The sequence below is a fragment of the Equus quagga genome, chromosome 2, assembly GCF_021613505.1.
Source record: "Equus quagga isolate Etosha38 chromosome 2, UCLA_HA_Equagga_1.0, whole genome shotgun sequence".
In the NCBI taxonomy this organism is placed as follows: Eukaryota; Metazoa; Chordata; class Mammalia; order Perissodactyla; family Equidae; genus Equus; species Equus quagga.
Window position 1 is genome coordinate 78,241,578 of NC_060268.1, and position 17,998 is coordinate 78,259,575.

At 42.5% G+C, this 17,998-nt stretch overlaps 1 protein-coding gene across 2 annotated transcripts in view; it reads right to left on the bottom strand.

The window, feature by feature from the left end:
* Positions 1-17,998, bottom strand: part of ENTREP2 (endosomal transmembrane epsin interactor 2) — a 431,496-nt gene that overhangs the window by 60,326 nt on the left and 353,172 nt on the right. The window contains exon 4 of one of the 2 annotated variants that reach the window (XM_046655164.1): positions 8,711-8,845. The exons of the other annotated variant lie outside the window; for it this stretch is intronic. Coding sequence (XP_046511120.1) covers positions 8,711-8,845 — 135 coding nt within the window. The remainder of the gene's footprint in view (positions 1-8,710; positions 8,846-17,998) is intronic. 2 annotated transcript variants of the gene reach the window in all.

Here is a 17,998-nt window from a genome sequence, read left to right on the forward strand (position 1 = left end):
GGTGCGGTGGGTTGAAGGAGGTTGAGAGGAAGAGGGAAGGCTGGTCAGGAAACGACCCAGTGGTCTAGGGGACAGAGAATGTGCTTAGACCAGGGTGGAGGTAGTTAGGATGGTGAATTTTGTGTGTCAACTTGACTGGGCTGTGGTGGCAAGATCTGTGGTCAAACATCACTCTGGATGTTTCTGTGAGAGTGTTTTGGATGAGATTAATACTTCTATCAGTGGACGCTGAGTAAGGCAGATTACCTTCCTAATGTGGGTGGGCCTCATCTAATCAGTTGAAGGCCTGACTAGAACAAAGGCTGACATCCCTGAGCACGAGGGAATTCTGCCAGCAGACAGCCTTTGGACTTGAACTGTGGCCTTTGGACTTGAACTGCAACCTTGGCTCTTCCCTGGGTTTCCAACCTGCTGGCCTACTCTGCGGATTTTGGACTTATCAGCCTCCATAATGATGTGAGCTGATTCTTTAAAATAGCTTTCTCTCTCTCTCTCTCTTTTTATATACATACACACATCTTATTGGTTCTGTTTCTCAGGAGAACACTGACCAATACAGGGGAGATCTGAAATCCTCATTTGAAAGAGTGGAGAAGTGAGATGGCTAGACGAAGGCAGGAGACATGCTGAGCAGTGTGCAGCACCAGGTGAGGCTGGTGTCAGGTGTGGCTGATGACCATGGGCGTAAGTGCTCAACCACAGGCCTCATGACGTCGCCCACAGGTCTTGTTGGTCAGAGCACAGGCGAGGCAACAGCAGACAGTTTGGTTCATCCAAGGATGGCATGCCAGCCATAGAGGTGTAAGGAAAAGAGAGAAGGAGGAGCTCTCGGGCACGGGTCCACTCGTGCTCATGGACAGAGAGAGGACAACATCGCATGGCAGAGTTTGGCTGAGGCTGGATGCAGACCTAGTGGGAGTGGAAGCTGGACAAGCAAACTGAGGGAGATGAGTCCAGGGCCCGAGAGCTGGGGTGCCCGCCGAGACATCCTGGTGGGGGCTTGGTTCAGGGAAACACCTGGGTCGTGCGGTGACCTTGGAGAGGGCTGTCGTGCGGGTGTGGAGGAGATGGGTTTTGAGGAGGTGGGGTTGAGAGCATGAGATGCCAGGGCTCTGCCTGGACAATCTCCCTGGAACGCCATGTATCTTCGCTGGAAAGAGAAGGAGACTTAGGGGAAAACCGAGGGAGGGACAAAGGCGAGGGACTGGTACCTTGGACAGCACCTGATCCTGAGCAGTGAGCGGCCCTCCTGGGCCTGTGCACCTGGTGCCTGGTCCTTCATCTCACCCACTGCAGGGAGGTGAATGTGCACCTGCAGCCCATCCTCCAGGCCTAGGTGGGGCTGGAAGCACTGAGAGACTGACAGAGCAAACCAGTCCCACAAGGCAGCCCCTAAGGATGGACCACTAGAAATATACTACTAAAAACACTTTTATCTCAACATCTGAGTCTCTTGGACCTTGTTTTATCTCAGCAGGTGCAGGTAAGTCCCAGCCCTCCTGTGTGGAACCTCTGCTCTGTACGATTACTCCAAAGGGTGTGTAACTGTACTGATGCTAAACGGATTTGTGACTGAGGATGCCCCACAACACTCAGTGTTGTGACCACGCAGGGGAAAGTGGTGCCACTGGAATCAGAGGGCAGGGAGGCAGGCTTTCAGTGGCACTGGAAACCAGGAGCAGACATGCCATTCAGGGGCACAGCAGGCACTCTCTTCCCAATTGCAGGGGGGCAGCCGTGCCAGAGATGAGTTGTGTCCAATGGCAAGGAGGGCTCACTCTTTCTAGACACTCCCTTACATGGTTGCTCGCATAGGGGATAGCAGGAATTTGACATCTTTCTCCTTTCTGACTGGATCCCATCGGGCCAGAGGGACCCATTAATCTCCCCCGTGGGAACCCAGGGGTGAGAAGAAAGCTGTACAGAGATGTGACACATCTGTCTTGCTCTGGGTAGCTGCCCACTTCCGAAAATGGAAAGGTCTCTTCTCACAGGTGTGTGTGTGTATGTGTGTGTGTGTGTGTGTGTGTGTGTGTGTTGTCTCATTCTGCCAGTCAATGCATGAGTTTCGTCACAAAATGCTGACCATTCACTTATTCTCAGAATCATTTTTATTTCTTTAGCATCATTAAGAACTTACTCAAGATTAAATGATGAGTTTATCATTCAGGTCTCTAGGTTTTTTAGGAAATTGTCTTGCCTTTATTTTTTTAACTTTCTTAGAGACAAAGATAAAGCATCTTTAAGATAAGATAAGAAAGCACAGAAACTCAGTAACTGATTGATTTCTTGGGAAACTTTTATCTCCTTATCTATTGATAGGGTTTCTTTGAGTAATTTGGTTTTCTATGGCTTGATAAATTAAACCAGATACGGATCTTTAACTCTGTGTTGAATTAGAATGATGTCATTATAATAAAACCGTAATGACATTTTGGGATACAGCAAAGATATAATATCAGCATATGATGAAGCATATTCCACTAGTTAACAATTCTGATTTTTGTAACCTTTTAAAAATTCTGTTAATACTGATCAGAAAATATGTTACAATCTTTTGCTGAGTTTGATTTGGCAAAGACAACCATAAAACTACCAAAACATCTTTTATCTTCCAAAAGCCTAGACATTATCTAATCAGGAAAGGGACGTGTAAACTTACTCTTTTACTAGCAATTGTCCACCACTGTCCAGTGCTTTGGGAAAGGAGATGCTGAAATTCTAATTTTTATTTTTTAACTTTTTTTGCTGAGGAAGTTTACCCTGAGCTAACATCTGTTGCCAGTCCTCCTCTTTTTCTGTATGTGAGCTGCCACCACAGCATGGCCACAGACAGACGAGTGGTGTAGTTCTGCGCCTGGGAACTGAAGCCGGGCTGCCAAAGCAGAGTGTGCCGAACTTAACCACTAGGCTGCCAGGGCTGGCCCTGAAATCCTAATTTTTTGACCACCTTATTTAGGGACTATTCATAATGGAATGCCCACAGCCAGGTCCTATAGTCAGGGAGCAGGACCTGAGTCTTGAAGGACTGAGACCCTCTAAGGAGCCCTGAGCACCATCGGACTTGCTCAGGGACTGGAGGAGCCATCTGACCTGCCTCTGGGCTGCTGTCCTCCCACCCACACAATTGGGGACGGACAACAGGATGCTCCATCCCTCCGGCTCTACATTTTGGGAATCTCTGTGTGGCCCATGAAGTTCTGGGTCGCCTCTGTGCCCTGTCAGGGTGGAGCAGCAATCTTTAACACGGCAGGAGTCAGTATGCTTAAGGGACTATCGATACCCTCAAGAGAGAGGCTTGTCTGCCCACAGGGGCTCTCCACTGAAGAACCAGAGAATCAGGGAGCAGGGTGGTTTGGAAGGGCAGAAAAGAGATGAAGGGAGAGGGGCTACAGGGCCTCTCGACCCCTGAAAACAATCTGAGGGATGAGTGAAGCAGTGTCTGCATCGTCTTCTGGACTCCAAATACAGTCTTCATTAACCAGGAAGAAGACTGGTTTCTGCTTGTGTTCCCTGAAGACGACTGTGCCTGTACAACCTTCCAGGCATCAGAGGGTAGTGGCGGGAAAGTGGCATAAGGGTAGGGAAGTAGTTAGACGATCCCATTAAATCACTATCAGTTAATTCAAACACAACTCAAATCAAAGGAGCTTTGATTCCGAACCAATTACACGGGATTTCCCCAGCACAAACTGAGTTCATTAGATACAAAGTATGGATAGTCCATAATTTAATATGGAAATTTAGGCACGGAGTATCACTAATCAGATAACCAAAGCCTCAAATCAGACGATTAAGACACCAGTGAATCCACCCTAATTGCTGACCAGAAAAGAGCGAGCAATGCAAACTACTCGAAGCAACACTCCCCTTCGCACCTTCTTTTGCTAAGTGTCAAGAACACCTGCAAGCTACAGGAAGGACTCCCGTTGAAATTGGCTCCACGCAGGAGCAGAGCAGCTCTTTCCCAGAGTGGCTCTCTTTCCCACTACCCACGTGTGTCCTGAGAGTCTTAACACCAAGGACCAACACCAGGGCCCTGCTGCGGACCCCTTACTGTGGGGCAGTCATCAACCACAGCCTGGCTCTGATGACTTTAAGAGTCACGATTATATTAAAAACGACTGCACCACTCATTACAAGAAAACCGGAGAGTGTGGCAGTTAGATCTATGTGAGTCTCAGAGGAAGCAGCACCTATTCTTATGAGAAGGAAGTACAAAATCTTAATTACACTAAAGCCTGTTTAAATAGAGCATAATGCTCGATAAGGGTTAAGAATTCACGTTAGTGCTTTGAAGTATCCACAAACCTCAGAAAAGATCTAAGAAAGGTACAAAACGCTTTGAAAACTCCACTGTAATTAACTCACTAGAGACATCTGTCGGTGAAAACTAGGACTAAACAGAGAAGGCTGCTGTAATCTAAGAGCTAAAAGCAGAGACACAAGCGCTCAAGGAGTAAATGAGAAAGAAAACAAAGAGTTGAGAAGCGAGCTGCCAAAACTCCAGATCCCCTCAAAAGCAGAGCACAGAGATAAGACTCACATAGAAAATGAGGCTAGGAAGAGAGGCTTTAGAAAAACAGCAAAACGACATGGAAAAGGAAGGGTTTAAAAAATTAGAGAAAAAAGTGATAGTTATGAAAGACAGGTAAAGTGGTTCAAGAAATGTACAGTTAACCTAAAACAAAGAGAACAGGCAAAAATTCAAATTTATATTCAATAAAACTTTTCTGAAATAAAGTGAGATGCAAACTCACTGTGCAAAACGTATACTGTGTACCATAGTAAATTCAAGAAAGCTCCATCAGTATCGAGACATATCATAGCAAAGTTAATAGACTTGATAATTCAAAAACACTATTGACATCTGGACAAAAAAATGTTGTCTTGTATCAGACAGGATGGGTTAGGTTATGCTGTGGTAACAAACATCCCCCAAATCTCAGTGGGTTAAAAAACAAAAGTTTATTTCTCACTCATGCTACACGTCCAATGTGGGCAATGTGGGTAATGTGGGTGAGTTACAGGAACTCTGCCCATGGTAGTCATTCAGGCTGACAGTGTAGCCACCCCCTGTAATTTGCCAGTTACCAGGCCAGAGAGAAAGAGCTCTGGAGAATCTCATACTACAGGTAAACACTTGGGCTTGGAAGCGACACATCTAAGTTTTGCTCACATGGCCCTAAGCAACCACAAGGGGACTAGGAAGTACAATCTTACCACATAGAGGGAAGGTGCAGAGCTAGAAAAATTTCTAAACAGCATTAATGACCGCCATATACCAGAAAGGGAGAAAGCATTAGGCTCACTCTAAGATCTTTCTCTGCAGCAATATTTAATGTCAAAAGAGAAGGGCACACTATCTGTGAACCCCTAAGGGAAAAAAAGCAATGCGTTCCTCAAGAATTCTATACTAGGGGAGGGGAGATCATTATGGATAATGATTACAGATTCTGCTTAGGATGCAGAAAGCTAAAAAGAGCACTGCCCCCACCATTACAACAACTAGACACTGGACACTGCAAATTCACAACTTAAGTTGAACCGATCAGACAGTTGAGGTCACAAGGCAATCAGGTAACCCAAATTCTAAGGAAAGACAGACATCTGCACGGAAAGACATGAGCCCCTGCACACCTGGGGCAGATGGAGTCACATACCAGCTCCAGTGTAAAGGGCAGACAACATGCAAGGTGGTATTGGTAATTTAGCAGAGACATGGAAACTCTAAGGAAGAATCAAATTAAAAAGCTAGAAATAAAAAGCACAGTCATAGAAATGAAGAATGTCTTTGACAGGGTCATCAGTAGACTTTATATATCTCAGGAAAAAATGACCAAGTGGGGTTTCTGTTGGGAATGCAAGGCTGGTTCACCATTCGAAAGTCAATCAATGTTATTCACCATATTAGCAGAATAAAGAAGAAAAAGTATACAAACATCTAACCCATCCGTGATTAAAAAAACCCTCAGAAAACTAGGAATAGAAGGGGACTTCCACAACCTGATAATGGGCATCTACGGAAAACTTAGAGCTAACATTGTATTTACCCCTAAAGTCAAGAACAAGGTAAGGACATACGCTCTCACCACTACTATTTGGCACTGTACGGAAGGTTCTAGTCAGTGCAATAAGGCGAGGAAAAGAAATGAGGTATCCAGATTGCAAAGAAAGATGTAAAATTGCCTTTCTTTGCATATCACAGGATTGTCTACATAGATTTCCAAAGAATACTAGAAACAATAAGTGAATTTAGTAAGTTCACAACATGAAGATCAATAACAAAAATCAAATTTCTATGTACTAGCAATGAACACAGAATAATTTAAAAATTTTAAAATACCATTAAAACAGCACTAATACACATGAAATACTCTAAGCATAAATATTATAAACACCGTTAAGATCTATATACTAACACTACAACACTGATGAAAGAAACAGTGATGAAATGAAAAAAGACCTAAAAAATGGAGAGCTATAGCATGAATATATGAATTCTCTCCAAATTGACATATAGATTCAATGCAATCGCAATCAAAATCTCAGTAGGGTTTCTGTAGAAATTGATAAGCTGACTCCAAAATTTATATGGAAATGGGAAGGAACTAGAATAGCCAAAACAATTTTGGAAAACTACAAAGCTGGAAGACAGCAGTAAACAGACCTCACTTCTAATGGTCTCCCACCCCCTTCATCTTGGATGAAACTCAGCTCCCCCCAAGATCAGGCCCTCAGCTGGGGGCAGAGGCAGGCTGGTCATTGCTGCTACTTTCACACCACTGGCCTCCCACCTCAGTCAAAAATCCTGCCTCCTCTGAGCCTTGTGCCACCAGCTCTGACAGTCTTTACTTCTAGTTAAGTTTTTTTTTTTTTTTAAATAAGTTCATTAAGAATTTTGGTGAGGTCTTTCTTCTGTCTTCAATTCTTACCATTGTCCTGGGCAATTTGAACATCCATGGGGTGAGCCATTCACCAAAGCCCCCAAGCCTTGACTTGAACTTCGTGACTTCCGTATCCTTCACTTTGTTCCATTTTTACTACCCCACCCCAAGTGGTTTTCCCATCAGGGCACTAGAATGGCGGCAAAGGGTGAGACTGCCAGCTCGCCAGCTCACTCGAGGCCTGGCTGCGTTCTCAGAGGGAGTGTTGTTGTTCCAACACCATCATCACCATTTGAGCCACTGTCATCCTCGGGGCTGGTGGTTCATGAAAGTGGGTCCTGGGAGGGTCCACTGAGTGCACATGTCAATAAGAACTCCGAGGCCTTGGGAGAGCAGGCCAAATACCCTCAACTCATCAGAGAGGTGACTTAGCTGCTTAACTGCATTGGCACACTCAAGTGGCCTCCAGCATGTGAGATTCCCTCGGGGATTTGTCAGCTCTTCGGGGTAGTGGTTTCGTTGTAATTATACTTACCTGCTGTCTTGTTATGTTTTTTAACCATGGAAAGATAAGGTGCCCAGGTTGAGGAGGTGACTTAGGAGTTGTCAGAAGGAGATCTCAGAGTGAGCACTGGCTGCCCAGGTCCCCATCGCAGGACAGCTGTGAAGGGCCATGGCAGGCTTCAGGCACTGACCCTGACTGGCCCCAGGACGTAATAAGATAAAAGCCATGGTTGTATGCAACGTGGGCGAGCAAGAAACACCCTGCAGGTAAGAGGATGGGCCCTTGAGTGCTACAGTCTTGGTTCCTCTGACCCTGCTGTATCTCTCGCTCTGGTGGGCTGCTGGGACCACTGACCGTGGACTACGCCTCCATGCAAAACAAAGCAGGAGCCAGGACGCGGGGCCCACTCCCATCATGTACTTTAGGAGCATCCTCTGTCTCTACATCGTGCTCGTTTGCCAACCATTTCCATGGTGCACCGGCGTCAACAGGGAGCTCACCCAGAGCAAGTGGTCAATCTCGCCAGCATTTAAAACACCTATGGAGGACAAATCACAGGCACCCAATTCCAGAGGGGACACTGCTTTCCCTTCTCCCCAGATTCCAGGGTGGCTCTCCGGAGTTTCCCGTTCCCCGCACACGGAGTCCCCTCTACACATTATACCGAGCTCCCTACACACGGTAAACACAATTCTGCCACCAACTTTTCACCATGGCCACACCTTTTCAAAACAGTTTTAGCACTCTTTCATTCAGGGAAAAGAGGAGAACTGGGTTCATTGTTCATATGCATTTTTAAGCAGCCAATTTTGTTTTCAGGAGTAAAAAACACTCGTAGGAAAAAAAGAAAAGAATAATGCAAACAATTTTCCATGTCATTTTTTAAAAAATCAGACGCTGTACGTGAGGATAGGTTGCCATGGGAAATTGTAAAATTTCTTTCTCCAAATACTTTAAAAAGGCAAAATAAATACCCATCTGTTCCCTGATGATGTAACAGCAAAAATGTTAGGAAAGCAGTAGAATGCAGCACATCCCCCTTTGTGAAGATCTCTTTCAACCATTCACATCCTGCTTTGCATATGTCAGAGGCAGGAAGGAGAAATGGTAAAAATGGAACATGAGATCCAGAGAGCAACACGCTTCAAGTGGAAATCTATAATCCTTTAAAATGTTCTCTGGAAAGATATTCCCTCTTGCACTGAACCTACCTAGGTGAATTAGGAAATCAAGGAATACATACAGTAATACAATCTTCCTAGCACGTCTGTAATGCCCGGGGTGAAACGCATGAACAAGCAGGGCCCGCGGCCGTCACCTTCAACGTGAGCCTCACGGCGTTGCAGTCCTCCTGCAGCGGGTTCAGCTTCAGCGTGTCCCCGAGGTTGCTGCAGCCTGACGACTGGTGCTGCATCTCACAGCAGACACACACCTCGACACTGTCAAACTTAATCTAGACAGAGGAACACAGACAGACCTCACAGTTAGCACGGCACCCTGACCCGCCCAGTACACCGGAGCTACACAATTAAGAACACATGAAAATGTCTCAGTTCAAAGCATCCTGTTTTAGTTTCCTTTAAGTAATAAAGCCAAAACAATTATTATTGACAAAAGCCATGAAAACCACCATTATGAATTCAAATTCCTATTTTAAAAGCCATTAATAAAAAAGAAAAGATAAATTTGAAGAAACCTAAGCTATTAAGTTACAGAAAATTACAGATGAATAACAGAAAGAGATAAAAGTAAGTAATCAGAAAATTACTCATACTGAGTTATACATAGAGACATGTTCTCATAGTTCTGTGACTTGGCACATTCTGCTCCCAAGGTGCGCAATTTCCTGTCTCACTTTATAGCCTACCAAACTCCTACTCATCTGTCAAAACCCAACTCCAGCTCCATCACTGAGGCCTGATTTTCCCTCTCCAGAGCCATTCGCTTCTCCTTTGGGCAGAACACTCCGGCCCCGTCTCCGGAGGAGACAGTTTATCCAGCTGTAGTCACTTGTCTCCTGGGTTCTCCCTGAGGGCAGCCACCACATCCCACCATCATAGTGTTCACAAAGCCGAGAGTTTGCAGGCATTCAATAAATGCTGAATAGATAAAAATGCCTCGAAAAATTAGAAACATGGAACGAAAAAACATAATTTAAGTGTTTTAAAAAGCCTGGAGCCTAGGAGGACACCCACGGAGCACGCCGGGCCCCAACCTGCAGCCCGAAGTGGAACGGCCTCAGCCAGGCTGCAGAAAGGAGCAAGAAGTCACCGCATCCCGCGCTCCCACGGCCATCCCCACCCTCCCTCATCTCCTCCTTGCCGTTTCTGGTGGAGTCCTCCATACCACGATCATACACACACTCAACTGCTCGCAAACGCAGACTTCCAGAAAAGTGCAATAAAACAGGGACAGCCATAGGTCAAGGGTATTTCCCATAGCCAAACTTTCCTCTATTTTAAACTTCTGGATAGTTTCTTCTTTACCTACCTTATGCTTCGTTTTTGCTCTTTTAATTCGATCTTCTAAAATAATTACAATTTTATTTCTAGATTTCTACACATGTTTGAGTGAGAGACAATGGAGGGCCCACTTGGGTGTCCAAGATTATCTTGTAGTGATTCTCCACATCTGCTCCAGGCCAGAGGAAGAGAGCCAGGGCTGAGGCCAGGCCCCAGGAGGAGGGCGGGGCCTGCACACACCACTGCCCCTTGGCCTCGGCCACCCCACCTATGGGAGGAGGGGCGGGAAAGCTGCCTGTGCCTTCAGTGCTTTTAGACACGTCTCCAGTCTCCAGGGCTGAAGTCCACGCAGGGCATGGGGCCCAGCTAAAGGAGCCGGAACAGCTCCCCCACGACAACCCTCCCCAGAGAAGGAGCAGCGGCCCCCGACCCGGGCCACTCGGTGCTTGTCATTCTCCCCGCTCCTCTCACGCAGACACAGGCAGCATGTCCCACTGACCCACAGGACACACAGAACTCAGCACCCCCAGTGGGCTCATCCCCTCAACCCCACACACTTGCTGCGTGCTCTGGGCAAGGTCCATCCTGTCCAAGGCTGGCCGGGCTGTGCTGCTGGCATGGTGACCCGGTGTTTGGGAACAATGCTGGCAGAGCAGTTCAGCCCAGACCAAGGTACACAGCTATGGTCACTATGGTTACTGTCCTAACCAAAATCTCCATTTTCATGTTATTTGCAACATTTCTTTCCAGTCCCAAGAAATGGGAAAAGAAGAGTTATGATTCTCAAGGCCAAGTTTTAAAAGGTAAACAAGGGAAGAGGTAAAACTTTTGAAAGGTAAAACAAAGGTTAAAAAAAACCCAATAAAAGGAGGTGATTTTAAAATTCATTCTGTTTACCGTTTGTTCCACCCATCAAAGTGTAAGGCAAGGATTTTGGTCTGTCTTGTTCAGGGGTGCATGGAGGCAAGTTTCTTAAGTGTACATACCTCAAAGGAGAACCATTCCATGCTACATGCGTATACAATGTTACTAGATAAAGCCGACCTGTCTGTGAAATATTTTAACAAATTATACTCACACCAACAGGTTATGAGAGTTCAAATTGACCCACATCCTCACCAATGCTTGGTAATGCTGGACTTGTACATTTTTCTCCACGTGGTGGGTAATAAAATAGTATCTAATTTGGGGGCTGGGGCTGTTCTTATCTTTGCCCATTTTCTTAACTCTTGAAAATCTGACCATGGCCAGCCCCACAGAAGGCCTCTCATGCCTCATCTCCCACATCATTCCTCCCCTCCAGTGTAACAAAAGCTCACCACTTCCCTCACTTTAGGGTAATCACTGCAATGCTTTCAACTTTATACTTTTACCATTTACAATATAGTTTAGTTTTGCCTGCTTTTCTAACTTGATATAAATGGAATCAAAAATAGTTTTAGTAATTGGCTTCTTTCATTCAAAATTGTGAGATTCATCCATGCTACTGCATATAGGTGTAGTTGATTCATGTTCACTGCTGTATAATAATACATTACATAAACGTGCTTCCATTTACCTATTTATTCTCTTGCTGATGCACATGTGATTATTGTCAACTTTTGGCAATTAAGAGTAATGCTGCTATGACATTCTGTGCTTCTCTCTTGGTACATGTTTGCACACTTCTTTTGGGTATAACATACCTATCAAATGGAGCTTCTGGGTCTTCAACTTTACTAGACAATCCTTAACCATTTTCCAAAGTGGTTGTGCCAATTTACAAACCCACCAGCACTGTACAAGGGTCCCCAGTGCTCTACATCCTGGCTTACAGTTGAAAGTTTCAATCTTTTTAATTTTAGCCAGGAAAGTCCTGGAGGAGGTATTTCCCCCAAATGAGGGAGTAAGCCAAGAAACAAGAGAAGAGGGGCTCTAACATGGGAAAGAGAGAAAGGGAATTCTGAGATGACGGGAAAGGGATGTGCTAGCATGTCCATACCTGGCACACACAGACTGCCTGTAGCTCGACCAGTCCTGATTAAAGCAGGAGACAGAGGCTCAACAGCACTGTCTCTGGGAAGAAAATAAAGCCGACAGAACACCTGACGGGTAGGATCACATTCAGAGGATATTTTCAGTTCTCTTGGGGAGATTGAGGGTAAACTAGAGACAGGGACATAGGACATGAAACAAACAATAAAATAAAACTTCGGGATGAAAACAAAGATCATACAGAGTCCATGATGTCGTTGAATGTGTGCTTTGCAAATATGTTTCACAGTCTTTAGTTTGTCTTTCATCCTCTTAACAGGGTCATTTTTAGCACAAAAGTCAATTTTTGCTCTTATACTTTGGTGTTACCCTAAGAACTCTTTGCCTAGCCTAGACTTAGACCCTAAAGATTTTCTCCAATGTTATTTCTAAAGGTTCTGTAGTTTAACTTTTACATTTAAATTTATGATGCATTTTCAGTTAATTTTTGTATAAGGTATGAAACTTAGGATGAGGTTGATGTTTTTACCTACGGATGTCTAATTGCTCTAACACCATTTGTTGAAAAAGCTTTCTTTTCTCCATTGCTTTTGACCTTTGTCAAAAATCAGTTGGGCTTATTTATGTGAGTCAATTTCTGGGTTCTCTATTTTGTTTCATTGATCTATGTGTCTATCTCGCCACCCACCACACAGTCTTGATGACTGTGGCTATAAGTCTTGAACTCAAATAGACTGATTCCTCTCCTTTCATTCTTCTTTTTAAAATAGTTTCTTTGCCTTTCCATATACATTTTAAAATAAGACTGTTTATGTCTACAAAAAAACCTTACCGGGTTTTCTACAGGAATTGCATTACATCTGCATAGCACTTTGAGGAGAACTGATATCTTTACCATGTTGAGTCTTCTAATTCATAAGCACAGTATGTCTTTCCATTTAGTTAGATGTTTTTGATTCATTTCATCATCACTATGAAGTTTTCGGTATACAAGCCCTGTACACATTTTGTTAGATTTACATCTATGTATTTTTGAGTGATTGTAAATAGCACTGTATTTTTAATTTCAGTGTCCATATGCTCATTGCTAATACAGAGAAATAAACACAACTGAATTTTGTATGCTTATGTTGTACTCTGTGACCTTGCTGAACTCAGTAGTTCTAAGAGGTTTTTTCTTGGGATGTTCTATGTAGACACTCACATCATCTACAAACTAGGTTAGTTTTATTTCTTCCTTTCTGATCTGGATGCCTTTTATTATTTTTTTTCCTGCCTTACTGCATTGGCTAGAACTTCCAGCACGATGAACTGTGTTGGACAACAGTCGTGAGAGTGGGCATGTTTGCCTTGTTCCTGATCTCAGGGGCAAAGCATTCAGTCTTTTACCATTAAGTATAATGTTAGCTCTAGGTTTTTTGTAGATACTCTTTTTCAAGTTGAGGAAGTTCTCCTCTATGCCTATATTTTTGGGGATTTTTTTTTTTTTTATCACGAAAGAGTGTTCAATTTTGTTTAATGCTTTTCCTGCATCAATTGACGTGACTAGGTGATTTTATTCTTTAGTCTGTTAAGATGGTGGATTAAATTGATTGATTTTTGACTACTGAATCAGCCTTACACCCCTGGAATAAACCCCTCTTGGTGATGATGTGTAATTCTTTTTATATATGTTGAATTCTATTTGCTAACATTTTGTTAGAGATTTTTACATCTATATTGAGGATATTGGTCTCTAGTTTTCTTCTTCTGTACTGTCTTTGTCTGGTTTTCATAGCATGGTAATACTACATTCATAAAATCAATTGGGAAGTATTCCCTCCTCTTCTATTTTCTGGCAGAGATTGTGTAGAAATGGTGCTAATTCTTCTTTAAATGTTTGGTAGAAGTCTCCAGTGAAACTATGTGGGCCTGGAGATTTTGTTTGGGAGAGTTTTAAAATTATAAATTGAATTTCCTTAATCGTTATGGGGGCTATTCAAACTGTCTGGTTCATATTGTGTGAGTTATGGTAGTTCGTGTTTTTCAAGGAATTGATCTATTTCAGCTAAGTTGTTAAATTTATTCGGTCCTATCCTGTTCGGGTTTGCTCAGCTTCTTGAATTTGTAGGTTAATGTCCTTTATCAGATTTGGGGAGTTTTCAGTCATTGTTTCTTCACGCACTTTTCCAGCCCTGACTTTCTGCAACTCCAATGATATGAATGTTTGACCACAAGTCACTGAAGCTCTGTGCATTTTTCTTTCCAACTGATTTTCTCTCTGTTCAATTTTGGTAATTTCTATTGTTCTGTCCTCCTGTTGACTGATTCTTTTCTCTGTCCCCTTCATTCTGCCATTGAGCCCATCCACCCAGCTTTTTATTCCAGCTATTATGTTGAGTTCTAAAATCTCCATTTGGTTCTTCTTTATATCTTCTATTTCTTTTCTGAGGCTTCTTAGATATTCACTTGTTTCAGGAGTGTCAATAATTGCTCTTTGAAGCATTTTTTTTTAATCATAGATTATAGACAAACACGTGAAAGTCAAAACAATAAATGTGTGAGAAAATAATGTAGAAGAATATTTTCACGACCTTGGGGTGGGGAAACACTTCTCAACGTGGCTCAAAACGTGTTACAAATAAACAGATGACTGATGTGTTTGACTATCTGAATTTAAAAACTTCTTTTCATCAAACAATACCCAAAAGAGAGTAAAAATAGGAGAAGATTTTGCATCACATGTAAGTTCCAGAGGACTCATATCCAAAACAAACAAAAAACTCTCTCTTAAAAATTAAGAAAAAGACAAACAACCCAACATGAAACATGATAAGGGGCCCCACCACAACAGTAATCTGAGAAACGTATATCAAAATTAATGAGATGCCATTATATCCCCACCAGAATGGCTAAGACTGAAAAATAATGTCAATAGGAAATACCAAGGGTGGATAAGGCTGTGAAAAGCAACAGTAGCTCTTATACACTGCTGGTGGGGCTGTGAAGTGAGACAACCAATTGAAAAACAGCTTGGCATTATCTACTTAAGTTAAAGATTACTACCCAATCTAATACCTAACAAATATTTCAATTCTAGGAATATATCCAACAGAAATGCATGCACTCGTAATAAAAAACAAGTGCTACAAAGTTCATAGCAACATTACTCAAAATAGCCTCACAAAGTGCCTCAAGTCCATCAACAATGGAATGGATGACGGAATTGCATCATGTTCATAGCATTCAATATGATAAAGCATGAACACAAATGAACTACAGTGCATGCAACATGAGCATACTGCACATCATAATGCTCCAGTGCATGCAACATGAGCATACCGCACATCATAATGCTGAATGCAAGAAGCCAGACACCAAAGAAGAAATACTTCTACTTAAATGAAATTCCAAAAGACAGGCAAAATTAAACTACAGTGTTCAGAGATGCATACATAGTTGGTACAACTATAAAGAAAACAAAAGATGTGACTATCATAAAAATTAGGATGGAGATTACCTTCAGTGGGAATGGAGAGGCGGTGAATTGGGAGTGCATAAGGAGGCCCTCGGGATGCTGGGGTGCTCTATTTCTAGACTTCGGTGGAGGTCACACAGATATTTGCCTCGTGATAAATTGTTAAGCTATACATTTTTGTTTTATGCACTTTCCTATATGTGTTTTGAGATGTATGCCTCAATGGAAAAGGTTAAAAACAGATGGGCTTGCATGAAAATAAATAAAATGTAAAACAAATTAGGAAAAGAACAAAAACAAATTAATAGAAAATAGGAAAAAAGAAATTAACAAACATAAAAAATGAAATGGAAATAAAGATATTATGATGAATGAAGCTTAAAGAAGATTCTTGAATAAACAAAAAAATAGACAGACTTCTGGTAGGATTACTTTTTTAAAAAGAGAGCCAAAGCAAACAACATTAGGAATGAGAAAGAGCTTTAACTATAGATATAGCAGAGATTAAAGGAATATGGGCAGCTCTAGAGCCATAAATTTGAAAATCTAGAGGACACAGATAATTTCCTAGCAAAATACAAACTATTATACTAAGTCCAAAAGATGCAGTAAACCTAAAGACCAATAACCATAAAAGAAATTGGGAAGTCTGAAACGGTATTTCAGGTTGAGTTCACTCTGGCCTTTAATGAAAGGATAATTCCAGATTTTGAAACAATTTCAGACCAAAAGACAAAGAAGAAAACATCCCAGTTATCTTTATAAAGCTAGCATAAGCTTAACAGCAATTCCGAAAAAGAAAAACAAAAGACTCTTCCAATAAAACAAAAGGCCAATTTCTCCTTTCAATGAAAAAAGTGAATATTCTAAGCAAAATATCAGCTAATTGAATTCAATGCTATATTAAAGGAATTATATCTCATGGCTGTATTGAATGCAAACTACATAACCCAAGTCAAAATGCCTTAAACAGGAACGGGAATTTACAGATTCATAACACTAAAGAGTCCAGGGTTTAGAATTCAGGCATGGTGGCAACCAGGCGCTCCAATGTCATCAATGCTGTCTTTCTCAGTCTCTGGCTGCCCTTTCCTTAGGGTTGGCTGTATGTTCAGACGGCATCTCCTGAAAACACATCCAGGACCTGGGGACTCAGAAGCTGGAAGCTTACCAGCCTTGGTGGTAAATGTGCATGTTCTGGTTGTTCCAGCGCCAGGCCTGGTTGGCCAGAGCAGCCCAAGGCATTTTTGATGGACATGTAGCACAAGGCTAGAAATAAAACTCAGTTGTGTTAAGCATTAGGTATGAATTTGTTTCCATAACCTAGCATATTCTGACACACCTGCCCCAGACTTTAGGTAGGGTCTTGGGACACAAAGAGGCATGCACTGAACAGACTTCATTCTGGCATTGGGAGTAGCAGATAAATGCCATTTCCAGAAGGGGCAGGAGCTGTGGTTGTGGAGGCAGTGTCCAGAGCCCAGGGTCAGCAACACGCCCAGTGCTGATGACAGGGTCTTCCTCAAAGCAGTTCCTTGTTATGATCTGGAGCATCATTCTTTTCCTGGCTTTGTAGTCTCCAAACTTGGTTTCTGGTCATCCTGGAGACTCTGTGAGCTATTTGGGTTCCTATAATAATTCCTATTAGGTGGAAAATAGCTTGAGTTGGCTTCCTCACAACTTAGAACCCTGATGGATACATATGGCCCGAATCAGTGGAGGTGCACTGCCTGCTCCTAAATGGAAAGCTGCAGGATCCTAAAAATGCCAGTGTTTCCCAAGGAATGCATATATGTGCTGTATTCCAACCAGAATCCCAACGGAGTAGATGGAACTGGATGAAATTATTTTAAAGACTTTATGGAATAATAAATGTGTAAGAATTATCCAAAAATGTTTTTAAAGAAGAATAATGGGAGGAGTAGATGCCTTAACAGATATTAAACTTATTAGGAAGATACTATAATCAAAATACTAAGGTAATGGCTTAAAAATAGATGGAGATCAATGGGATAGACCAATAATCTACAGGAATTTAGTATATGAAAATATAGCATTTCAGTTCAGTAGGGAAAAGAGAGTCTGTTTAATAAAGGGTGCTGGCATAATAGGCTATTCATCTGTAATTGTCTCTAAACATGTAAAGATAAAATACATTTGACTAAATATATTTTAAGAATCTAAATTAAAACAATAAAAATACAGGAAAACGTAAAAGAATGGTTGCATACAGATGCAATGTGGAGTCCTTTTAAAAGCAAACAAGAATCTCAGGGGCTAGAAAGTCTCAAACAAAAGACAGAATGGGGCAAAGGCTCGGGGATGCTTTGGCCAGCCAGGCCTGCAGCGGCGTACTCGGAACACACACTCTTCCCCCCGAGGCTGCTAAGCTTCTGGCTGTGGGTCTGCAGCTCCTGGAAATGATGCAGGAGGTAGGCAGAGAGTTAATATCTCTGACAGCATTAGAAATGAGAAGGGGCCATAAATACAAAAGTAGAGGGGATGAAACATGTATACAAAAGCAGAGTGGATGAAACATGAGAAGAAAATGCTAGGAATAACTTGGGCCAGTAAATCTGAAAATCTAGAAAAAATAGATGATTTTCTATGAAATTATCCATTAATGAAATTGGCACATGTGAAAAAAACCCAAACAAACCAGATTTACAAAAACATTAATAGACTACGCACCATGGAAGGAATCTTACAGGGC